General features: G+C 46.4%; 1 protein-coding gene and 1 long non-coding RNA gene across 2 annotated transcripts in view; one reads left to right on the top strand and one right to left on the bottom strand.

Annotated features, from left to right (window-relative positions):
* Positions 1–2,670: 2,670 nt before the first annotated feature.
* Positions 2,671–25,962, bottom strand: part of STX6 (syntaxin 6) — a 50,535-nt gene continuing 27,243 nt past the window's right edge. The window contains exons 4-8 of the mRNA XM_055582868.1: positions 20,706–20,768; positions 18,079–18,204; positions 16,751–16,857; positions 12,497–12,591; positions 2,671–8,409 (exon numbers count right to left, since the gene is read on the bottom strand). Of these exons, the coding sequence (XP_055438843.1) occupies positions 8,333–8,409; positions 12,497–12,591; positions 16,751–16,857; positions 18,079–18,204; positions 20,706–20,768 (468 nt within the window). The 3' untranslated portion in view covers positions 2,671–8,332. The remainder of the gene's footprint in view (positions 8,410–12,496; positions 12,592–16,750; positions 16,858–18,078; positions 18,205–20,705; positions 20,769–25,962) is intronic.
* LOC129653308 (uncharacterized) lies at positions 8,786–11,391 on the top strand. Its single transcript, XR_008715052.1, has 3 exons — positions 8,786–8,879; positions 9,016–9,333; positions 11,222–11,391. It is a non-coding gene; the product is annotated as an uncharacterized LOC129653308 (long non-coding RNA).

The raw sequence follows: 25,962 nt of genomic DNA on the forward strand, positions 1-25,962 counted from the left end.
TGCCCAGCTCTCTCAGGCTGGGGTTTGGCCAGGTCGCAGTGCTGGGTGCCGAGGAAGGGGCTGCTGCAATTGGCTCTGACACTCTGCCCACAGAGCCAGGCCTTAACAGCTGTCCTGCCAGGCCTGGAGGGTATCCGGGCTCTCCAGTGGATGCCCAGCTGCCTGCTGGGCCTGCCTTTGTCTTGCCCTTCTGCAATCTGGACTCGGGCCCCGACTCACAGTGTGAAGCTGCCCTTAGGGGTCTGGCCCAATGCCGGGCACCGGGGAGAGGCCTTCCCTGTCCTTGGGATACCCAGGGTGGAAGCAGCTACAGCTGTGCTTAGAGACAAACCAGTGTGCCAAGGGCTACAATGATAGCCCCAGGCAGGTGGCCCCATCGCACCTGGTGAGCAGAAAGGCTTCCCAGGAGAGGCAGTCCCAGACTCACCAGCTTCCCTCCCAGCTCAGTGTTGTCTCAGGAACAAGGAGCGCTGGCAGCCACGGGGCGCATGGTGACCTTTGGATGCCACAGCTTTCTCATCCTGTGCTCCTCAGCCTGTCTCCAGGCTTTTCTGAGTTTATATAATGAGCTTGGCTCACCTATTTTTTTACACATTTCCAGCCAAAGGAACAAAAGCTTCAGAACATTTTATCAGCAAGGCTGACCTGCCTGAGGTCCTTGACCAGATTTCTTGAACTCTGCAGTAGGCTTATAGGGTTTGAGTTATGGTCAAGTTCAAGGTGGCGGGTGTCCATCAATACCATCTTCGGCACTTCTAGTCCCGTGCTTTCACCTGCTGCTTGCTTGTACTGTAAGTTATTTGAGCCTTCTGCTTCGCCTCAGTTTTACCTGTTTCTCTGGTTAGAACAACGGCTTGGTGAGAGAAACATCTGCTCACAACCCCTGAAACCTGGACAGTGACTCCTCAGAAAGGCTGCATCATCCGTCAGAACTTGGTTCCCATTCTGTCATACAATGGTTGTAATCTTGGGGAAGATTCGTAATTGCTCCATGCCACAGTTTTCAGACATTAAAATGGGCCTTAACAGTATTTCCCTCATGGGGTTGTGAGAATAAACAGAAACAGTCCCTCAGGCCTTGGTCATGTCCCTCAGGCCTTGGTCAAAGACCAGCTGGTGTACCAGATTATCATCAAATATTGGCCAAAAGTATTAGCTTTATTAGCTACTAATGAGATAAAAAATTTTGGAAGTTTGCTCTCCTGGAAGAGTTGATGATCCTTCCCGAAGGCTGCCCAATCTTGTGAGCTTTTGTGAACGGAGACAGAGCCATTTAATGGTGCACATCAGGGTGGACAGAGACTGGGAGGGAGGAAGCGGCCCTGCAGAGGTCAGAGAGGCTGGCTTTGGGAGTCCACGTTCCAGTCCAGGGCGACTTCGGGAGCCCCCCACTCCCTCCCTGAGAGGTGGTGGTGGGGTGTTTGTGCTCAGGCTCTGCCTGTACCAAACAGGGGCCACAGCTGCGTTCTGGCTGCCAGCACCTTGTGGGGGGTGGAGGGGATCCCTGTTCCCAGACAGCTGGCACCCGGGACGTTCCGAGGATGGGGCACACTTTGAAATGTGTCCTCCTCGACAGTGAAGACTCCGTGGTGGCACAGATGGTCTGCCCTTCCCGGGGCTTCCGTTTGTGCCTCTAGCATTGCCTTTTAACATTCCCAGTGTGAGTTTTGTGTAAAACTTGCAGCCAGTGGGACCTCTGGAACAACAGCAGAGCTGGGAGTAGGGTCAAGGTGCTGCGGGAAGAGGACCTCTCGGCCGTGGGGATGTGTGTCTCCCCTCAGTCCATGCCATGGGGTCCATGTTGTCCCCTGAGCTGTGGGGAGGTGATTGGCTTTATCAGGAGATACGTAGACCCATTTCCTCCCCGGGAAACAGTTACTGTAGCTCTCAATAAGCAGGCACTCCTCTCGTAAGGCTGTATGTTGACTCGCCTCTGCCCCTTCTAGTTATCAGGTCAGGGGGTCATGAGGCTGAGGACTCGGGAAGCACTGCTGGGCCAACTTCCGAGCAGGGTGAGGGGGACACGTACACGGCTCTGCCCCTCACCAGCTGCGGATGGACCTTGAGAGACTACTCGTGTCCAACTTTCCTCATGTGCAGATTTGAGGTAAGACTAAATGAGGAAATTTCTCCAGTTCACACAGGCATTTCCAGTACTAGATGCGTTAACAGAAGGTACTAGAACAGTGCCTGGCACATACACAGAACGTGCTCAATCTGAGGATGATGGCAAAAGAAGTGAAGACCCCGTCCTTAATGAGGTCACACAGCCCGACCTTGTCCCACAGAGCTCAAGGCAAGCTCTTCTGACTACCAACTGGCATGGGCAATATTTTTGTATGCTAACACTTCAGTGAACGGCAAGTCGGGGACTCGATTCCTTTGTGTTATAGTCTCTCTGACCCCCAGGTGCTTCATCCCAACTGAAACGGTGCTGTATGAATGCATAGTATGGCTGGCTGGGGGTTTAAGAATTCATATATAACTTACTCAGCCAGAGAAAACAATTTAGAACTCACATCTCACACCAGCCACAAACTTTTCCTACCCCAGCCATATGCACAGGTTCATGTTTATTAGTGCAAGCAGGAGGAGGAGAGGCAGCTGTGTTTTGGTCTGAAAAGAACTAAAAATAAAAACCAACCAAATCAAAAACCAGGACAAAGTTCATGGTCTCTCCATTTCTCTTTAATACTGAACAGTATTCTTTGTACAGTTGTAACATGATTTCAAGAGTAGAAGTAAGAAACATTACTGATAAACTTCTGGGTGTAAAAATATCACTTTTAAGGATGGCTAGTGGAGGCTTTTTTAAACACAAGTATTTTTCAAAAGTTTTCAAGTTTATTGTGTCATCAAATTTTAATGTCAGGATTAGAATCAAGGCCATGAAGCTGTTTTATTTTACAACAGTGGTTTACTGTAGCCTAAATTCCACAATGCAGGGAGCAGTGGTTCTCAAACTTGGGTGGGCATCAGAATCCCCTGGAGGGCTTGATAAACAGCCCACTGCCCCATCCAAGTCAGTGGGTCTGGGGTGGGGCCCGAGAATCTGCATTTCGAGCAAGTCCCCAGGGGACGCAACCACCACTGGTCCCACTCCACACTTGCTGAGCTACTGCATAAAGGAAGCGAGACCTACCTACAGCGAGGCTGGAACTGCTGGCCCCGGGCTCTGACTGTTCTCCTGGGGTGGTGGAGCTGGGGCGGAAGCACCATCTGGAAATCACCACGGCTTTTGCATTTCTAATCACTGATCTCACTTCTTTCATTTGTACCTCTAGCTAATTAAAAATAAAATGCTTTAAGGTTATTTATCCTTGAAAGAAAAAAAAAAAAATGGTTTAGTCCTGCTGAGCAATGCCATGTATTACACAACTTTTAATTACACTAATTTCTGATTACAAGTGAGCCAGTGGAAGCATATTTCCACTTACAAAACCCAAATCCATCATCATTTACAGCTTGCTTGCTTTGGCCCTCTCCTGGTTGCCAGGCCACCCCCCACCCTGGGTGTTCTCCCAGCCCGGGTCAGTCAGGACGTCATCACGTGATGCTCGCAAGCAGTTCCAGTGCCTTATTAGTGGGACACCTGCCTGGCCTCCCCTCACCCCGCACAGACAACAGGGTACACACACTGTTTTCCTGAGGATTAGGACGGCTGCCTGTCCTGGAACCGACCAACCGTGGGGTCACAATTCCCATTCAGTAGCCCAGTCTCAGCCAAAACCTACTTTCTGCAGAGCAGGAAAAGAACTCCCTGAACTTGGTCCCACCCCGGGGCTGCCAGAAAGCTGGGCTGGAGCAGGGCGCTGGGCTGCCGCCAGGGAACAAGCCTGCGAGCTCTGGTCTGCGGACAATGAAGCTGGGTGGTCTTGTTTCTAATACCCTCCAGATAATCAAGTGGCTTCAGGTTGGATAAGTCGTAACTTTTAAGAAAAAAAAAAAAAAAAGGCAAAATACACTTTGTCACAAAGGGTCAGGACCATGAAATGTTCGTGTGAAGCCCAAGCAGCAGGGCAGGCGCCTGGATGCTGTCTAAGCACAGTTCCCCGCACAGCCTCGGGGAAGGGCGTTTCTGGACACAAGTCACATGCGAAGCAAAATAGCACCAACACGTTAGCTTGCATCAGAGGGAAGCCAAGTTCTTGTCCTTTCTTTCTCACCTCCCCAAGTGTCTGTCCTAGTAAAGAGACGGTAATACCACCTAACAAAGAGCTGGCAACCCACGGACACCACAGCAACACGACCCGAGCGCCACTGCAGCATTCAGAGCCTCGTGTTCACCCAAAAGCAGAAGCTGTCCAGTGGCTGAGCTCGGTGGGGAGCGCAGGTCGCTACAAGCCTACGTCCCATCACTGAGGTCAGCCTGTCCCAGACAGTGGGTGGGCTCCCGGTGCCAAGTCTGGACTGCAACCCACCCAGTGACTCCCGTGTCTGCTGAGGGAGCTGAGAGTGCGTCATCTCTCCAAACATGAGGACAGCTAAGTGACAAAGTCCTTCTGAGTCTACTGTTAAGGATGCTAACACCCCAGAAGTCGGCTAGCTTGGAGCTTTGGCCTCCAGGTTCACAGCAGGACTGTTCTGGTCTCTGAAGGCTGTTCTCTCGACTCAGAACTTTCCTGGGTTTCTGGACTCAACAGCCGATAGCAGTCAGCAGTCTCCCTGGGAGCGTTATCAGGCAGACCAAAGGAGCTCCTTGGTTTCAGCACAGGCTGGGAGCTGGGTACAGGTAACCAGATGGGGCAGAAAGGCTACCTCCTCCTGCCGGGAGTGCCCCCGCCTGCCGCCCCAGAGACGTAAAGGCTGGGAGGGGGAGGCCGCAGGGTCCTACCCTGGGCCCCATACTCACGCCTTGTGCTCAGGCACGGGGCTGCCCGACTACGGGGCCTTGTGGCTTCACCTTCTCTCTGCACTTGATAGACAAAGAACAGTCTTAAAAAAAATTTTTTTTTTCCTTAAAAAAACCTGGAAGGGGGAGAAATGCCAGTGAGAGGAAGACAAAGAGGGAGCACTGGCAGTACTGTGTTCCATATTTTAGAACTTTAGCTTTCTAGACAGTCCGAATTTTGTTTACAAATTTGTCCTGTGTACAAGGTAACACCAAATGGTTCAAATTCCAGCGTGGAAAAGCAACTCGTATTTATCAGTTGGTTTTAGATCTTCGGATGCTATGAATTCTCGAGAAAGGTGGTAATGGTCTCACTTGACAGCCAGGGAAATAACCAAAAGAAAAATCTTGGCTCCGCCACTTTCACTTACAGAAGGTAAAACGCTTCAGAGAGACAGATTTCTGCTGGAGTTAAGGCTGCGTTTCTCTTCGCAGCCCTTAATCTCACGAGGTGAGAAGGAGTGGAAGTTGCCAAGTCGTTGGCTACCAGACCCATCAGTCTGTCTAACTCTGGCTAAAAGCAGAGAATAATGGGCAAGTTACCAAGCTTCTCCCCCAGCTCTGGCGTGAAGAGCCTCATGTAACACACATGCTGTGACATCCAATTGCCACGCGGTAGCAGCATACAGAGCGCGTTTGTGATTTTTCACAGTTCACACAAAGACAAGGTCAAAAACCAGGACTAAGAACTAAAGGTGTTTTGGTTTCCCAGCTGGATTCCTGCTCTGGCAAATTCTTTCAGTGGATCACTCCCCCATTCCACCCACCCTGCCCAACCAATTGATCAGTAAAATGTTCTTCCAATAAACACAAATTGAGCTCTTTCTGTTATCCATCATATCCTGCCAGCTTTTTTAGCAATGATGAGTATGAATGAAGTACATGCTGAGGAGGGCAAAGGCCCCATGGCTACCGGAAGTGCCTTTGAGCCTCATGGAGGTATTGTGGGCATCTGCTCCACCCCCATTCCACCACTCAGGGTCAGCGGACCACTGCAAGGAACTCACAGCATTAGGTCACTGATGAGGAAACATTTATCCTTAGAAATGAATCTAAGCCCCTGGCATGCTCTGTCTGCCACAGTCTGGAATTTCACTGGGGAGCCTTCAAATGAACATTGGTCTGCAGTGACTGCCCAGTCCTGACATACAACAGCCAGGGTCAGACCCAGGATCAGGTCAGCTAGGGCTGTGCGTCTGACAAACACATTAAGAGGTGGCCTATCAGAGAACAGCTCCTCCAAGGTCAGAAAGACAGGGAGAATGCTGCACTGCCCGGATATATTAAGTAAACTTTTGAAATAGTTTCCTCTTCAGTCTGGTCTGCAACAGCCACAGTCTAGCAAACACCTTAAATGAGCAAGTTTGCCAACTCTCAATATCCCCAAACAGTTAGTAGTTAAGCCTCGGCATCACAAAACTTGGTCCCTGAAGCCTGGGGAGAATCTTACTAATGACCAGCGTGTTCCCAACAGGCCCTGCAGACATGATGTCAGTTTCGAATGACATGGTCAATCTGGTAACACCCGGAGAACAGCATGGCGTTTAAACAGGGCAATCGTGTAATTCATCAAGAAGGGGCTGCTTTGTGTAACACGGAAGGTGGGGATCACAGTACTGAGACAAGGTCCACATGGATGTTTAACAAAGACATTTTAAGGACCAGCTGTGTCTTTGGCTTGTAGGAGACTATTTTAACAAGCTCAAAACTTGGAGAAGTAATCTAGTACCCTATATCTGAAGCCATTTGTAAAAATCACTTTTTTCCCTAATTTGAAAAGAAATAACTTACATATCAAGTAGAGTGGAGTGTAAACGTGGATGTCAACCTCCCTTTTAATTCTATAAACCTGCTTTCAGCTTTTCATCCACAGGCAGATTTCCTGACCTACCATGATCCTAAACATGAGAAAATACCCTTCTTTAAAAAAATTGTTATGAGAATTTATTCCAAAGTGCAATTCAAGAGTTAGCTGGGCAAGTACATCACTGCAAATCACACACACACAAAAGGGAAAACAGAAGCTCGACACAAACAAAAAAACAAGATACAAACAAAACAAGGGGGAAAAAAAAGTTAGTGTGCTGAGGAATGGACCCCGAAAGATGAGGAGACAGGAGTCGAAGCCAGAATTCTGCCCAAATGCTGCTTCACAAGTGCAGAGAGAGATGGTGGGGAGGGACCGGCAGCTGCCACAGCCACACGCTGGCTCTGGGCTCAGCTGCTACTTCAATCCTAGGTTTTCATCAGGGAAGTTATAAAAATATATACACATGTACACTGGAGGCATTTTAAAAGTCACCAGAAGCTTGGAGTGTATAGTGTCTCAGCAGAGTCAGCAACTAAAACCCAATGAAAGCATCTGTCATTTAAATCCGGAAGGGCTCAGTTATTTGAATGGATGATAAACCACATCGTCTTAGGAAAGAAGGAACCATGTTCACCTACCCATCCTTGCAATTACAGGGTAAGAAAAATCTGGTCCAGAACTAGCCTTTTTTGACATTATGGTTTCTGGTAATTGTCATTAATGTACTGACCACTCCCAGCCCTCAAGGCGGAGTGCTGCTGGAATAAAAACTGCCGGGACGCCACCCTGGGACCTCAGGCCACTCACGTGAGCCGCTGAGCCGCTCATTTCAGGGTCCCCCTAGGAATGCAAGTTGCCCCTCTGGGGAGGTGGCTGTATGAGAGTGGCATGAATCCAGCCAGGGCCTGACCCCGGCGACCTCACCCGCCCTCCGCAGCTGTGCCCTGCTGCTCCGTCCTCCCTTTAATTCAAGCCACAAGTTGCCAGCAGCCCCAAAGCCCAGTGCTTTTCATTCTTTTCCACTGGTTATTCCTACCACAAAAAATAGCGCCTAGAGAAGTACTTTCACCCTAGCACTTACCCCTGCAAAACCAATCACTGCATCTTCTGTCACAAAGTACTTCTGAGCTCTCTGTCCCCACCAACCACCAGCTCTCAGGGGTGAGACAGCACTGCCTCGACAGGACGCGAGACCCATCCAGGCACCCACACCCCCATAGGTGTTTCTGCAGTGGCCAGCGCGAGCCGTCTGAGGGGCGAAGGGTCTGCACGGGAGAAAAGAGCTGCCAAAGATGGATGGAATGAGCGTCAGCCAACATGAGCCGAGTCCGCGAAGTTTTCTGGATTCCTCGAAGGCCATCCAGGGGGAGCGAGTTCCGGGGAAGGCAAAGCAGAGCCAGCTGTCCTCAGAATGGGAGCCGGGGAGCCAGGAGTGTGCAGTCCTCGACTTCCTGTGCCCACCGGCCCTCCCCACACTGGGCTGGAGGCGCTGTCTCCACAGTGGGGTCACGGAGAGACAAGTCAGCTCAGGCTGTGCTTCCAGGAGAGGGCTGCGAGGAGCGGGCCGCCGCGCGCTGCTTCTCCCTGTCCCCCGGGGTGTGTGCAGCAGGAAGCGAGCCGGGGCCCCGCCGTCACAGCACTAAGAAGAGGACCAGCACGATGAGCAGGACCACGAAGAGGACTGCGATGGCACACCACTGGCGCCGATCTGGAAGGCAGGACACGAGGGTCAGCCTCCCAGGACCCGACCTTCCCCAGGACACGGTTACAGGACAGTTAAGACAACACCTGGGCATGCAAAGGGCAGAGAATGGGCAAATGATGGCAAAGAGAGGCCCCAATTTGCCCGGGCACCTGGCACTAGACCGCTGCTGTTCCTAGCCTGCCCATACCCCGAAAGCCAGCCTCGTAAGAAGTACTGGCTTTGTGTCCCAGCTCTCTTAAGATCTACGGCCTGCAGCTTTCCGCTGGCGGTTATCACATCCCTGGAAAAGGTGTTGGCATTGGTGTTACAGGTCAAAGCTCATCCGCTTTAATGGCCCACCAAAGTCACATCATTTAAATAATAATCATGGTCTTTTCTCAAGGAGCACGATGGGAGGACAGAAAGGAGATGAAAGCTGCTGGTGGTCATTTCAGGAAACAAAAAGCTGAAAAAGCAAGCTGTAGTGATCATGGGTGTGTGACGGGCTTCACACCATCCTGGGCAAGAAAGATCGCTTTAACCAGTATTAAAGTAACTGACATGAACATCTCTAAGTCAAAGTGGAATGTCTTTTCTGAAGCTTTCTGCCCTACTCACAATTTACAACAGGCGCAGGAAACAAAGTGGCCAGAGCCCATCTAAGTGACCCCAGAGCATGGTGGCCCCGAGGGACAGATGAGAGCAGGGCCCCCACAGTCCTTGCTGAGTGCCCCTAACTCACAGGGCTGCCGGAGGACCACGTAACACGAGTATCCGCACCCTCTGTGGGCCCACACTTGGCACAGGATGCGGTCGTCCTCAGGATGCGCCCTTTGCTTGGGCAGATGTAGGAAGAGCAAGCCGGCTCCCCACAGAGGACCCCTGCCATTCTGCACAAAAGGTCAAGCTGAGATTAAAGCCTGTGACACTGGAGCTCAGCTGCTAGAAGTAAGATAAGAGTTCTGTTTAAGTAGAAGTAAAAAGGTACCCCTACCAATTCATCAAAAGTTTATTTGAAAGATTTTAGCACAACACTACTATTGAGAATCACATTGTAAAAAGGTCTGAATCTAGGAAAATAGACCACGAAACTTTACACAAAGCAATACTAGGTCCATAAAACATATAACTAAAGTAAATGTCGCAGAAAGCAAAGTCTTAGAACCGGTCAACAGAACTGCTACCAACCAACAGTAAGTAAAGCAAGTACCTTTCCAGTGGCTCACTGCGTTCCCCATGACACACGCTCCCCATCACACACGCTAGAAACTCACTTAGCAAGTGGGATTAGAATCAAGACCTCAAGTCCACCTGTTCCTTTCTGAGACAGGACTAGTCCAAAGGGTGTGGGGAGGGTGAGTCTGCCTACTCCAGATAACAGTATTCACCAGTTTAACTATCACTTCAATGGTCCAGAAAACTCAAGTATCTAGCCTTCTTTCATCTACTTAAAAATGTTTACAATAATTTAAAAATCCTCTCATTAAAGTGATTAATCTATATTCTTCTAAGATGATACAGTCAAGGTAAATACCTCCTCGCTGCCTTGCCCAAGGCATCCTACCATCTTAGACCTGAACTTCCAACAGTGAACCAGCTTCCCATCAGCCTCTACCCAGCCCTCCTCCCACCTCCAATCACTTTCTCTTCTGAAACTGCACTAAACAGGGGTTTTCATCAAAAAGCACACAAGCCAGCACAATCCAGGAATGTGCTTTTAAATCCACTTCCCTTTGAAGTGTAAGTTGCTCCTAGGAAGCATGAACTGGGTGACCCCAGGAAGCTGTTACCCTAGCGGACTTCTCCCCAGAAGGGGTGGGTACTAACCACGAGGGTTTTTGTGACCCCAAGTGAATGGTTCTAACCAGCCTTTTTGCAAGCTTGGACCTGTCTCAGAAAGTCAGGTGCGGGGGTGGGAGGTAGTGGTGCAGAACCCCAGAGGGGACTCTGCAGGATTTTCCTGCTCTCAACAGTCTCCTCCCCTAAAGAGAAAAGATGAACAACAGAACTTCGGAAAGTGAGGGGAAGAAAACCTGGGTATCCACTCAAAAGAACATACTTCTTTTGGGTAGAATGACAAGACCAGTGTCTCTCTTGGGTCATTCAAAACAGTAAGTATGGCACCCTGGCAGATTTCTGCCCAGGAAAGCAGCCAGGCACGGGGAGGGCAGGGGCCTCGCCTCTGCAGGCCTGTGAAATGTGGGCGTTCACTAACTGCCTAATCACACACTCCAGTGTGTCCTGCTACCCTTTCTTTGTATGTAGGCTTGATCGAAAAGCAGTGAACTTTCCCCAAAGTTACGAAGAACAGAGACAAACACCAAACTGCCCCATCATCAAATCGAAGCCAGCACAGCCAAGCAGGAGGCCCCGAATCGCTCTCTTTGGAGAGCAGATACTACAATGAACACCACAGGCAAGCTGTCCAAACCCAAGGGCCTTTCAGCGTAAACGCTCTGTTTCCTGGCTGTCTTTCTTGAGGTATGACAGGACATACCTCAAGTTCTTACTTGCTCCCCAGACTTTTTTGGGGGGAGATAAAGTAGAAGACAGCGTGAGCAGACTTAAGTAGAAGACAGCGTGAGCAGACGTCAGGGCTATTTATACACACGGAGCGGCTTATCACAATGCAAGTACTTTTCTAAATTACTCATTCCCAGAATGCTGGAGACAAGGACACACTGCATCTTTGTTACACTGTTCTCTCCAAACAAAACCGGTGCTGAAGTAGCTACTTGACTTTGCCACTAATACAGACACTAGTGAAAGATCTGGTTGAAACTGGTTATATAATACTTCAGTAAAAAGCTTTTTTTTTTTTTTTTTTTCTTTAAAGGAGAAAAAAAGAGGAGGGAAGGGGTGGAAGAAGAGAGAACAGAGATAAGTGGGAAGAGGACTTCATAAAACTCCTCTAGATGTGTGGAAGACGAAGTGAGCTGGGGCCTGCCGCTGGCAATGAAGAGCCTACTACAAGCATGAAGCATATGTGCCCTAGAGAGAAGGAAGGAAACCAGTCTGGCTAGGAGCTTCCCTTTGTCTTAGATGTAACAGGTCCTTGGCCCCCCAGGGCCATCTTCTGCCTGACTTACCCCCTTTTTTTTCCCAAACAAACACTATGTACTAATACATGAGAGACACTGTTAAACATCTGTACACTAATTACTATTTCATTTATTTCTCACAATGACCTTGAGAGATAGGCGTCATCCAATTTTTTTATATATAAAAGAAACAGAGCCCAAGAGAAGTCTTATGTAACTTGACTATGAGTTAAACAGCTGAGAAGCAAATATACACTTGTATTTAAATTTTGCCTCAAAAGGCAAGAGTGGACTGTTAGACTCTGTCATACAGATGTAACAAGAGGAAATCAACTGAAGAAAGCTGTCAAGACACAGGGGATGTTCTGATGGGGGAGGGGGTGCTCTGGTTCAAGAACACATAGGTGCCCTTGAAGGATGTCTCAGTCCCTCCCTTCACCCAGAGTCTCCCACCAAATAGAGGGAAAAAAGATACTGTATTTTCTCTGATTTAAAAAGATGTTATTTCTCTTAGAGAAGATAGGTTGTAGTAACAAAAAATAGTCACTGGCACTCATCTTCCTACACAGTAACTAATTTGAAAAAAGTTACTTCTTCATCCCTTGCCTGGTATAAATTTGCTGGAATAGTTCACTACAGATTCAAATAAAAACAGTTTAAATGAGATCTGCAAGGCCATCTTCTGAAATGTAGAGGTTTTTCTTTCAGTGAAAAGTCAGTCCAGGATAAACAGTAACTAGCTCTTACTAGTTGGGAATTGGGAAACCAATTCCCTCTTTGGGTAAGGAAATAGGAAAAAAGGAAAATGAACGATTTTGTAAGTGCAAAGAAAGTTACTCCACCAGAAGAAACGTCAGCACCAGCCTTGCATGGTGGGGACCATGAAGGCTCTTCCCAGATGAAGGCCACAAGCCGAAGACTGGGCCTGTGTGTGCTAGTCTTCCATCTCCCGACCCCAACGTCTAACAAAAATGTGCCAGAGGATCTGAACAAGTGCACCCATGAGACACCCCCTAGACTGTGTCTCTAGAATTAAATAAGAATTCTGGAGCTTAAAAGCACATACATACCACTGGTCATGTGCGATACTTTTGCAAGTTTCTTCATCACATTGTCCAGTCGAGACTGAGTGCTCTCCAACTCGTGAGAGAAATCATCCAGCATACTAGAAAGACAAGCAGACACAGGAGGAGGTTGCTCAGCACAGCTCCAGATACAGCAGCCATGGAGTTAAATTACTGGGATCTGGGCCTCAGTCTTAGCAATCACCAAACAGACAACATTGGGATTCAGACCCCCCATTCTTTTTATCCTAGGGACAAGATCTGTTTTTGAGTTCGGAATTTTGGAAATCTGAAAAAGTAGTAAGTTACATACACGGTGTATTAGCCAACACCCCCAGCAGAGTCTGGGGCTGTCATCAAACACCCAAGTTAATATTTCTGCAAAGAAAACTATGAGGAGTCATGGCTGCAGTCAGTTCAGGTCAGGTTCCTCTGTAACAAGAGCTTGCTGCAAATTTTTTTAGAGCTTTCTAGATTGCAGAACTGCAGCCAAGGCCAATGGGGACCTGAACATACAATAATACAAACTCAGCTGCAGTACAGTGTAGCAGAAAGAAGGCTGTGTGAATCAGACAACCAGGCTTTGCCACTTGCTACTTTGGACAAGGGACCCTTATCTGTAAAAGCAGGCGATCCTATCAACAGGGTTCCCATAAAAGTTAAAGTGTTTGTTGCTCAGTCATATATGACTCTTTGGGACCCCATGGATTGTAGCCCCCCAGGCTCCTCTGTCCATGGAATTCTCCAGGCAAGAATACTGGAGTGGGTTGCCATTCCCTTCTCCAGGAGATATTCCCAACTCAGGGATCAAACCCAGGTCTCCTGCACTGCAGGCAGATTCTATACTGTCTGAGCCACCAGGGAAGCCCCACACAAAGCACTTTATAGTAGCGTGAGTTAAGAAATGGACTTTGATCAAATCATCATCTGCTTTAAGCCACCCCATGCTTTACCATAAAGCTGGGCAGCCTCAGGACTGAGCTCCATGCACCTCATCTACACGCACAGAGAACCAGCTCCCTGAGGCTCACACTGCTTGCTGTCCAAGGTGTGGCTAGGAAAGAAAACACCACAATACTCATACCAACAGTGTTTATTTCATAAATTACTAAGCATTCCAGACTATTCTACTTTGGATTAATATATGATTATCTTGAGGCTAGAGTATGACATACTAATTAGTAACCAGAGGGCTTCTTAACAAGGCTTTATTCATTCCTCTGGCAGCACCAAGGGCAGCGAGTGGTTTGGGTCTGGGCCCACATGAGGCACCCGAGAGCCCTGCAGGATTCAGGCAACCAACTCCTCATTAAGTCAGTCATTAAATATCCCCCATGTTGGCAACTACACAAACAAGCCTTTGTCCCTCACCTGAATTTTCAAATTAAAACATTTTTTAGCTCATTTTAGATTCTGGTAGCATCTTGGCCCTGCAGCTGGCAGACCTATCCACAGGGCAAATGCTGATAAACAAGAGCTACCTGTGCGTGCTGTGTAAGATCTTTCTTACTCAAGACAAAAACGGGTAAGTCATCCAACCTCCAGCCAGTCCAAGGACACTCATTAACCATGCACTAACCAAGTTTCTTAGGTGGCTCAGTGGTAAAGAACCTGTCTACCAATGCAGGAGACGCAGGTTCAATCCCTGATCCAGGAAGATCCCCCTGGAGAAGGAATGGCAATCCACTCCAGGATTCTTGGCTGGGAAATGCCATGGACAGAGGAGCCTAGTGGGCTACAGCTCTTGGGGTCAAAAGAGAGTTAGATATGACTTAGTGACTAAAGGACAACAGAATTAAAAAAACCAAGTTTCTAGCCTACCTCTGTGCTGTCCAAAAGAAATGCAATGTGAGTCTCCTATGCCACTTCATATTTTTCAGTAGCCGCATTTTAAAAAAGGGAGCTGAAATTAATTTTAATAACCTGTTTTATTTAGCCCAATATACCTAAAAAAAACTATCATTTCAATATGCAATTTTATATTTTTTCACACTAAGGCCTTCAGAACTGGTGTGCATTTATACCCAGGGCCTTTCTTAGTTTAGACTGGCCACATTTCATGTACTCAATGGCCATGTGGGGGCTGGTGGCTATTGTACTGAACAGCACGGGTCTAAGTGTAAGACCCACTTTTTCCTTTTAATTTACCTATTTTTATTAGAATTACACACATACATAGTTTGTAGAGCCAATCAGTCCTTTTATAAAAAACCACAGTTGTCCCCCATCCCCGAGGGCCACCGCTTTCAGCCCCTCCACTACTCTCTGGGTGCATTCTCCAGTTTTTGAAGCTACACGCTGGCAGCTCGGTGTCCAGATCCCGCTGACTCTGCACAGTGAAAGCCTAGGGCTTAGCCGCCCTCCCATTCCATTCCCCACCTCTGCATCCTTCCCACTTCTCTTCCCCCTTCCTTCCTTCCAACAGAACTGTGTCCTGGTTGGATAAGGTCAACATCCAGGGCTCCCACTGTCACAAGTGAGGACATGCTCTTCTCAGCTGGGGGTCTGGGGCCTGAATCACACCGCTCTGGGCTCTCCCCTCTGCTCACCAAGGACCCTGTTTTCTCAGGTTCACCATTTATCTTTCTGCTTTCCAGGAGCTAAAATGTTAAGATCACTGTTTCTTATTCCAAGCTCTATGTCCCCATAGATTTTATGCCATTAAATACAAATAAAAACCTCTGTTACTGTTCTCGTGGACTTCAGAGTAGGAACGGAGATAAAGAGGTTGTGTTCAGTTCACCGTCTTTATTTGGAAGTCTGCCAGGCTCTATCATCTACCCAACCAATGTAACTGCTCAAATAATTAGTTCTTTCCCATCCGCATAGTGAATTTTAGGGTAAGAATGCATTTCAGACAAATTAAGCTGCATACCTAGGCTCCTGTTCTGCCACCTTCCTATGTGGCCTCCCTGCTTCCAGTCTTTTCCACTGTGGTTCACCATCAAAACCAAAGATGGATGGATCTCCCCCAAACATAAACCTGACCATGGCATTACTAACACAACCTTCCCTGGGGTTGTGTTTCCCATCGCCCTTTGAATGACAAGTCCTAACTCCTTACTGTGGCTTCTGGGGCCTTCCCTGATCTGTTCTCTGCCTCCCTGACTTGACTTCTGTAACCTCCCTCTCAACCCCGGTGCTCTAGACACACTAAACCTCTCTGCTGTGTGCACATATCACATCTAAGTCATTATAAGGACTCTTCCTTCCAGGAGATCCTCCCCTCACCCTTTCCTCCCACCCCACCTGGTACCTTCTACTCATTCTTCAGTCCCAGTTAAACCTCTCTTCTCTTCTCAGGGAGTTTAGACTGAGTCAGGTCTGCAGTTCAGGCTGTTAGGGCCCTCAAGGCACCACACACTCCCCCCACTGGCAGCTCTCCACTTCTGTTACCCTGCACAACTTGCACCATTTCTATAATATCCGTTCCACCCAGTGAGCAGTGAACCCTTGATGGCAGGGACCCTATCTATTCTCTTGGCTGCTTTGTGGATACCCTGGGGCCTCCCAGGGAGAACAAGATGCCCAGTTTGAATTTGTAAGAAATGAATCCATAAGGTTGAACACAAAATCAAGATAGGAGAGTTTCTGAAATACCCTGCTAGATTTTTTTTTCCCCCAGCAAAAATATTTTGTGAAATGGCAAAGGTAGCATATTTTAAGAATTCTGTTTTTGGTGTCATACTTCAGGAGTGCAAATGGAGATTTTTCTTAAGGAAAAACGAATCCAGGTTATGTTTTCTTGTGCTTTTTTCTAGGAGAAGACTTTTTCATTGTAGGAGAAGATTTTTTTATTAGTTGGAATTAAACTTGTACTCCCCCCCCAACAAAATCAAAATTTAAGATACAGAGCAAAAAGTTCCATTTAATATAGCAGGAAAGGCACGCAATGATGAAGTTAAGTTAGCCCATGTCTTATCCTCTTTGGGACAAAAAAATCTCCATGGAGCTTACACAGCCCTAACAGTTTCACATTCCTATTCACAACAACACTTGAAGTCAGCTGTTCAGAGGAATTGGTACCTCTTTTGCAAATGTTTAAAAATACTAATAACTTTGCCTAAACCTTCTTGAAAATTGTATCTGATGGATTTGCCTTTTTTGGAGAGGCTAGTCTATAAAACAGAGTAAAGATGCAGCTAGAAACAAAACAGCTTTTGGCTTTACTAGCCATGTAACCGGCAGGCTCTTCAGGGGTCTCCTAAGATGGCTCTTCCCTTCACCTCTCTGAGGCGAGAGGGGCATCCCGGTACTCACACAGCCTGCTCCTCCAGCTCCCCTCCAATGCGCTGGGACATGTTCTTCAGCACTCCAATGCTGCCAGAGACCAGCTCCAACTGCTCATCCTGCTGTTCCACGATCAGCTGGTGCCAGAGAAATGGGAAATAAGCAATTAAAATCCATCTTACCTGGTTCCAAGCCCAGCACTCGAGCAGCTGCTAGCTTCTTTGCTAACTCGGGACAATTCACATTCAGAAGCAAAGCCCAGAAATCAAAGGACCAGACCGTCCGCCTCAGAGAACACGCTGCTCAAAAGGCTGGGCTGTCAAGCTACTGATATCCCCTGCTGATCCAACTTGTGAAACAGTCAGCGGGGCTTGAAACCACCCAGAGAGATTTACCCTGGTTGGCTGAAGTCCAGCAAGGGACAGACAATGGCCAAAAGCACCTGTGCAGTGACCACGGACACGTGGGGATGCTTAGGAAGAGGAAGCCTACTGCCAGGGTCAGGGTCTCAATTGGCAACAGCTGGCCACAACTTAACTGTAAGAGAAAGTCTGGCAGGTCTCTGGACATGGGAAAACTACACACACAGAGTCCTTTGCTCCCTCATCAAGGACACGTGAGGAGGCCCTGCGGCAGTAAGCTACCTTGCAGGCAACTTCTGAGCACAACTTACTTTTAATTGTGCTGCAGCAGCCTCACTTTTCATTGAAAAAAAAAAAAGTTTGCTTGGTTAATAGCAGTTTAAGGAGACAAATGGTTAAGCTGATGTGCTAATGGAAAAAGATCAACATGTATATATAAAACACAGTATTTAAGAACCAATAGTTTTGATGGGGTGATAATGCTCAAATCCCCAGACACTTTACTATTAGCTTCCTTTAATGAATACAAATCAAAAGCAACCACACAAATATAATCAACCTTTCCTTCCACCCCTTAACCTCCACCAAAGCAATGATTTTTACATCTAATGGAAACAACAACAATTTTCGATGAAAACACAAGGACTCAATTTTTCTCAAAGTGCCTTTGTTGAAATGAACAAAAAGCTGAGTACAGAAGCAGAGGCTGGGGAAGAGGCTGCTGTGTTTTTAAGTCAATGGTCTCCTCTGTCAGTTGCGGGGGTCTGGTCTGCTTGTCCTAAGAGGTCTAAGCAAGCTTGGTTCTCTTGAAACTGTCATGCTCTGAAGGGTGTCTGCAACACCCTTTATGAAAGCAACCATCACACAGGTAGACTCTGGCAGCTGTGAGGCTAGCTCTGGCCCATCCTGCCTGTCATCAGCAACAGAGCCCTGGCTGGCAGAGGAGTGGGGAGGGTAGTGCTTGGCCTCCCACCTCCCTGTCCTCCACTCAGGTACCTGCTGCTGTGCCTGCTGCTCCTCGATGAAATGGGAGTTGGCCAACTGAAGCTCCCGGTCGAGGCGCCCGTATTTATCCGTTGTTCCAGTGCTCCAGTTCTGTCCACCACTGTCTCCTAGCAGGGCCTGTGAGAGCGGGGCCAGGGGTAGCAGAGCAGGAGGGACAAACCGTTACTCTCACTAAACAAGGGCCTCATCACCATGATATGAAGAGTTCTCCCACTGCTCATAAGCTGTCTTTCCAGGGGTCAGCTTTTTATGGATTGGTGCAGGTTGGTGCCTGCGGAGTACAAATCAAAGAATGCCATGAAGGGCACTTTCTATGGACTCACAAATGAGCTCTGTCCCATTAAAAAGGCAAGTGAGAGTCAACTTTAAAGCAATCTTAAAGCCCCTCTGTGCACTGCTTTGTGGATCATAAAGCACTTGTTCTCATAGGACCAGCTCTTCCTAGCACCCTTGGAATTTCACTGGAGACCTGTTGAAGGTCCTAGTCTAACTGATTCCAGACATCCAGAGTCCTTTCTATCTAAGTATGACCAAGGAAATTTTTGGTGTTTGGAGGAGGGAGGAGATGGTTCCCTAAAGTGACAAGAAACTAAGTCATGTCCCTCATACAGTGAAGGTACAAGAACCACCAATGTCTGCTCAGTGTGACCCACAGATACATCCCAATGCCCTTCAGCTGAACTAAAAGGCTAGAGGTTTCCAGATGGAATAGGGGTTGCTTTGGTAGGCAGCATGGCCACAGTGGGGGCCTGACCCTGATAACCCAAACAAGGGTTGGACCTGATGTCAGTTCTCCACCTGGGCCCCCAGATGCCAGGGTTGTTTTCTCTAGTATGAATTTGAGGAATTCTGTAGTCAGAAAAGGTTAAGTTTGGGAATGCCTTCCTTCATTGAAGAGGCCAGCCAGGAAAGTGAGCTAACCCTGCCTGGGATCCTCACAAGCCTTTCTAACCAAAGAACTGGACCAAGCTAGTGACTATGATTCTTCTGTCTTGTAGAGCTGCCAAAACTTACCAGGTACCCTTTAGCTCTGGAACTGTTAAAAGTCTAACTGATTCCTTGGTTCTCTGCAAAGCCCCTCAATACCCACACTAGCCTTGTCTGACTTTGAGACATGAATTCGGCCAAATGGCCACATTTCAGAGTCTACATTCAGAGAAGTTCAGGATGTATGTTGAGTTCTGAGGCAGATATGAGAAGAGGACCAGGATGCCTGAGAACTTCCACAGCCCAGAGCCTTAGTCAAGAGTCTGGATGGTGACTGTCTCGGGTGTAGAGCAGACATAATGTTTTGGGAGGATGCTTCTGCCCCATCTGGTCATGGGGCTGATTGAAAGGATCCTGCTCGTTTTGATACAAAGACTCTAATGACTCTATGGTGGATACTGGGACCTATACTTGGACTGTGTCCAACTCTTGCGACCCCATGGACTGGCCCACCAGGCTCTTCTGTCCATGGGATTTCCCAGGCAAGAATACTGGAGTGGATTACCATTTCCTATTCCAGGGGATCTTCCTGTCCCAGGGATCAAACCCAAGTCTCCTGCATTGGCAGGTGAATTCTTTACCACTGAGCCACCTGGGAAGCCCAAAGATATTCTACTCATCGCCTAAAACAAAATTCCCAGCCACAGTCAGAAAGGCTATGCATAAATGCACATTTTATTTATGTTAGTTCACTAGCTTTTCCAAGAGTCAGTGCCAGATGGGATGGCTAGCTAACGTCTTTTCCTGTCTGCACTGTTACAAGCAAGGAAGGTGGATGGGGGAAAACAACAACAGTGACTTGGAAAGTGGCATGTGGGGAAAGAAAACAGGGAAATTAAGCTAGAAGATATTTAGAGAGTCCTCTTCCCTTTTCAAGCTTTTAGAATACTTGTTTTCAAAACTAAGTGAGTCAAGAAATACCTACAAGTATAAAGTGAAGAGTATATCATAAACTACTGGTTCCTAGTTAATTAAAAATGGTGAGCTGTTCTTCAATTATCAGCCTACTAAATTCAAGGATTGGGTCTCTTGTAGCTTTTATTTTTGATGTGTCAGTATCTGGGCTTTGGTTTCTGAAATTTATTAGGTTTCATAATTTATTTGTAATAACTTACAAAAACTGGACCTCACATCAAAAAAGAAAAAAAAAAGATACTCAAAACAGTGAAAGATTTAACACATATTTAAGTTTCTTCAAATGCTTTATGTAAAGTTTCAATCATTAAATGTCTAGAGCATTCTACACACGGGCAGCTAAAAATCTAAAAAACAAGAAGAGAAAAACCATGACATAATCCCTCCCCACGCAGAAAGAAGCTTGAGGTCCAGCAGAGAAAATGACAAGAAAGCAAGCAATTACAGCTCTTAACAGAGCGCCTGGCACACAGAATGTGCTCCACAGGTGCAGAATAAATGGCTTGTGGCAAGGGCTATGAGGCACACAGAGGGTGCAATGGGAGCCCAGAGGCGAGAACCGGAGGGTGTGGCGGGGGAGGGGGAAGGCTGCTGCCATCTCTACGGGCTCAGCACCAAGGTCTTCTGCTTGAAGACATGATACATGGATGTCAGAATTTGCAAGTCCACGCATCTGTGTATTTTCTGTGATACTGTATATTCCAACACTTACTCACCTGTCTATTTTTCCTCTCAGTTAACGCCTGCACAGATGAAGCTGACATCTGATCTTTCATATCCTAACGAGATAAGCAGAAGACCAGAAAACAAATGAACATCCTTAAAACTGTGGTTAATATTCTGCACACTAGCAAAATATACATAATTCATTATTAACTTTTTAAACAAAAAGGCAGTATTTTTTGCCTTCTATTTTCAGTCTCAAAAATAAAGGAAATAAAGAGAAGGACATCCCCTTAAAAAGAGGTAACCTGGATACTAAATTTAAATATGAGGAAAGAGAAAGTATTTCCTGGGTACCTACCACAGGCCAAAACACTGTTAAACACGTACACATTAGATCACTATGTGATCTATCCACAACGAACCTATGAAGCTGGCATTGCCTTCATTTTACAATTGACAAGACTAAGATCTAAAAAGATTAAGATACTTTCTCAAGGTCACACAGCCAGTAAATGGCAATCCTGGGCATACACACAAAAGCTTGTGTTCAATGCTTGTATCTTCAAGTATATGCTGTGCTTAGTCTCAGTCGTGTCTGACTCTTTGCGACCCCATGCACTGTAGCCCACCAGGCTCCTCTGTCCGTGGGTTGCCATGCCCTGCACCAGGGGATCTTCCCAACCCAGGGATCGAACCCAGGTTTCCCACACTGCAGGTGGATTCTTTACCATTTGAGCCACCAGGGAAGCCCAAGAATACTGGAGTGGATAGCCTATCCCCTCACCAGGGGAACTTCCTGACCCAGGAATCGAACTGGGGTCTCCTGCATAGCAGGCGGATTCTTTACCAGCTGAGCTACATGGGAAGCCCATCTTCAAGTATGCTGCTGCTACTGCTAAGTCGCTTCAGTCGTGTCCGACTCTGTGCGACCCCAGAGACAGCAGCCCACCAGGCTCCCCCATCCCTGGGATTCTCAAGGCAAGAATACTGGAGTGGGTTGCTGTTTCCTTCTCCAATGCATGAAAGTGAAAAGTGAAAGTGCAGTCGCTCAGTCGTGTCCGACTCTTAGAGACGCCATGGACTGCAGTCTACCAGGCTCCTCTGTCCATGGGATTTTCCAGGTAAAAGTACTGGAGTGGGGTGCCACTGCCTTCTCCGATCTTCAAGTATAATACATGTTTAAAAAAAAAAACCACATACTTTAAAGTATACTTACCATTAAACACCAGAGAATACTTTCAAATAGTGATGAACAGGTCCCTTTATTTCTGAGTTGGATTCATGGGACATATAGACTATTTCTAATGCCAGTATTTTCCAGAGTGATACAAAAATTTTTTTTGTATGGCAAGAAAAAGGAATGTACCCATTACTTAATCTAATGCAAAACACTTTATTAAATATGAGCCATCAGCTGCATATTTAACTACAACCCAATATACCTTAAAATGATTTCAGCTAAGTATATGATTACTATAAGTCTTCTTTTAAAAAAAAAAAAGGGATGCCAAAATATTCTTTTCTGTTGGCTCATAGGCTACTTTAGAGGTGCAAATGTTGACGTATTAGGCTTTTACAAACTTCTTGCAGGACGCATGACAAGGGAATGGTAGATGAGGGTGCCACATTTCCTAATTCCTACTATGGGACGTTTGATAACCACCTTGCTGCAACCTTCAGTCTGCCCGGTCCCTCACTCAGCAGATACTGACTGATGTGTGCCTGCACACAGCAGTGATGATACAGACAGGGCCCCTGCCTGACATGGCTCACATCACGGTAGACAAGCAGCAGCAAATGGCAATCACACACACACACTTCAACAAGGTGACGACCATTCTAGAAGGAAGGGAGTCAATGGGGCTGAAATCCAGTGGATGAGCGCCACTCTAGAAAGACAGGGATGCTACCTGATCGAGACCTGAGGGCCTAGAAGCAGCCCACCACAGAACAAGCCCAAAGCCAGAGAATTCCAGACAAAGGAAACAGCAAGCTCAAAAGCCTGCAGGCAAACGGCTCAATGGTTTAGCTTTTGAGAAGACTCGTTGCTGAAGGAGCCACTGCGTGCTGGGAGTTGGACAAGGCTGACCAAAACAGGCAAATGCCATCAAGGTGCTTAGAGTTTATACAGAGGCAGTGATTGGCACACTAGTCCTGTAAAGAAGTAGATATTAAATATTCCGCCTTTGTAGTGTTTTTTTTTTTTAAACCACCCTTTAAAAATAAATGTAAAACCATTCTTAGATCTCATGGGCCACAGAGTGCAGGCCCCTGTTCTAAGGCAATGGGAAGCCTTAAAGTATTTTGAGAAGGGCTGTGGAGTATTCTGGGTCATATGTTAACTCTGGTTATTCATTGGGAAAAATGCTGGCATTAAGCAGAGCAGAAGTGAAGAGATCATCTTACTGTCACACATTAAAGTGCTGCCCAGGGTGGGAAAGAAGTGCCCTGACGGTGGGAGCCTTCAACAAGAGGGCACAGGAACGCTTGGACGTGATATTGGGCAAGTAGGTAGGGCATCTGAGGGTGCTCAGTTAACCCATAAATTCTAGGAATCTTTACCTAAGTTAATCTGTTCACAAACCTCAAAAGGAAAAAAAAAGAATGCCACCCACAGAAACTGAGAAAAAATGTACTTAGTAAAAAAAAGTATTCACCATAAAGATCCAGATACTGGCATACTTAAAACAAGAGAAACAGTGATATAAGCCATATTTCTTGAATGTTTGAGATTTACCTGAGTCAGTCACCTGAGGTATTATTAAAAATGCAGGTCCCTGGCCCCCACTCAGAACTACTTACTAAATGAAACTTAAGGAACAGTTTAAAAACAAGTCTCCCAGATGAGAAGCTGTTTGACAGGCTCTGGTCCACACAAATTCTAGAAGCCTTCAAAGGAGACCATTATGCTATTACCTCCTGGACTGCAGGATTTCTTTTCTAATTATCAATTAGAGTTTAAGATGACATTCTGATTTTCAATCAAACAATATGAATAGTATAATCTCACTTATTTAGTATATCAGAATTGTTCACTGACTAGGATGATATATGCTTTTGAAAAATGCATTTAGGGGGACTTCCATGGTAGTCCAGCAATGCTGGGAATGTGGGTTCAATCTCTGGTCCGGGAACTGGGATCCCATATACCCTGGAGCTACTGAGCCTGCACAGTCCAACTACTGAGCCTGCACAGTGTGCCTAGTGTCCATGGGCCCCAACAAAAGACCCTGCATGATGAAACTAAAACCCAACACAACAAATAAAAATATATTTTAAAAAACACATTCAATACACTTTATAATAGCCTTTTACAAGTACTGAACACTGTGTGTGTTAGTCACTCAGTCATGTCCAACTCTTTGTGACCCCATGGACTGTAGCCCGCCAGGCTCCTCTGGCCATGGGATCCTCCAGGCAAGAATACTGGAGTGGGTTGCCATGCCCTCCTCCAGGGGATCTTCCTAACCCACAGGTGGAACCCGGGTCTCCTGCATTGCAGGCAGATTCTTTACCATCTGAGCCACCAGGGAAGCGTCCTATTGAATATTAGTTGCATAATAAAAATAGCAGCACACCTGTATGGGAAAAGTAACTCTGAAGTTCTAGTTGGATTCTGAACATTATCTGTAGAATGCATTTTTGCTCTTAGACGGTAAGACAGTGAAGGGGGAGCAATGACTGTAAAGGTACACAAGAGGATTTCTGGGGGTTGCTGGGAATGTTCTGGAATGCTTCCAGGTGTTGCTTCCATGGTTGTGATCAGTTTACAAATTCTTCAAACTGTATACTTGGGGTGTATATACTTTTCTATACAGGTGTATACACTTTTCTATACTGTTATATAATTAAAGTTAAAAAAAAAAAAGAAATGTCTATTGTCCACATTTCTATTTGGAATAGAAAATGTCTATTCATACTCTCTTTCCACTTTTTAATCAGAATGTTTGTTTTTTGTTGAGTTGTATGAGTACTTTCGGAGAAGGCAATGGCATCCCACTCCAGTACTCTTGCCTGGAAAATTCCATGGATAGAGGAGCCTGGGAGGCTGCAGTCCATGGGGTTGCTGAGGGTCGGACACGACTGAGTGACTTCACTTTCACTTCTCACTTTTGTGCATTGGAAAAGGAAATGGCAACCCACTCCAGTGTTCTTGCCTGGAGAATCCCAGGGATGGGGGAGCCTGGTGGGCTGCCATTTATGGGGTCACACAGAGTTGGACACGACTGAAGCGACTTAGCAGCAGCATGAGTACTTTATTAATATTTTAAATATTAACCTCTTATCAGATACATGATTTGCAAATATCTTCTCCCATTGAGTAGGCTACTTTTTCATTTTGATGATGGTTTCTTTCACTTTGCAGAAACTTTTTAGTTTGATGCAGTCCCGTGTATTCTTTTTTTCCCTCTTGCTTTGAGTCAAAGCCAGAGCTCAGTGGTGAGTGACCTGGAAGGTGCGGCAGGGGCAAGGAGGCAGAAAATGTGTTCGTTTCATGTGGCATCTCAGCGCAAATTTGCCTGGAGTTCTTGGCGAGGAAGCGGGCAGGTTTTATTATTTACTTTTAGCCTACGTGCTAAGCTCGCCCTGGGGCCTCGCTTGGTTTTCAGAAACTTCATTCAAAGGCCCAATAGACATTTCTTCTGTTCCAAAGAAGATAAACAGATGGCCAAGAGACACATGAAAAGATGCTCGACATGTCTAATTATTAGGGAAATGCAATGACATATCACCTCATGCCCATTAGAATGGTTATAATGGAAAGGACAAGAAACAACAAACGTTGGAGAGTACACAGAGAAAGGTGAAGCCCTGTACAATATCAGTGGGAATATAAACTGGTGCAACCACTACAGAAAACAGTATGGAGATGCCTCATAAAATTGAAAATAGAACTATCATATGACCAGGTTATTCTACTTCTTGGTATTTACCTGAAGAACATGAAAATACTAATTAAAAAAGAAATATGCCTTTTTATGTTCACTGAAGCATTATTTACAATAGCCAAAATATGACAACAACCTAAGTGCCCATTGATGGATGAACAGATAAAGAAGATGTAGTATGTATATACACATATACATACAATAGAACATTATTCAGCCATAAAAAATGAAATGTTGCCATTTATGATAACCTGGCTAGACTTTAAAGATATCACGCTAAGATATCTTTATCTTAGAAGAGTCCTCATGCCAAGAGTCCTCTTAGATATTTCTCCATGTGAAATAATTCTGGTGGAGAAAGACAAATATTTTATGATTTCACTCATATATGGATTCTTAAAAAAAAAAAAAAACAAGA

This window comes from Bubalus kerabau, chromosome 5 (genome assembly GCF_029407905.1).
Source record: "Bubalus kerabau isolate K-KA32 ecotype Philippines breed swamp buffalo chromosome 5, PCC_UOA_SB_1v2, whole genome shotgun sequence".
In the NCBI taxonomy this organism is placed as follows: Eukaryota; Metazoa; Chordata; class Mammalia; order Artiodactyla; family Bovidae; genus Bubalus; species Bubalus kerabau.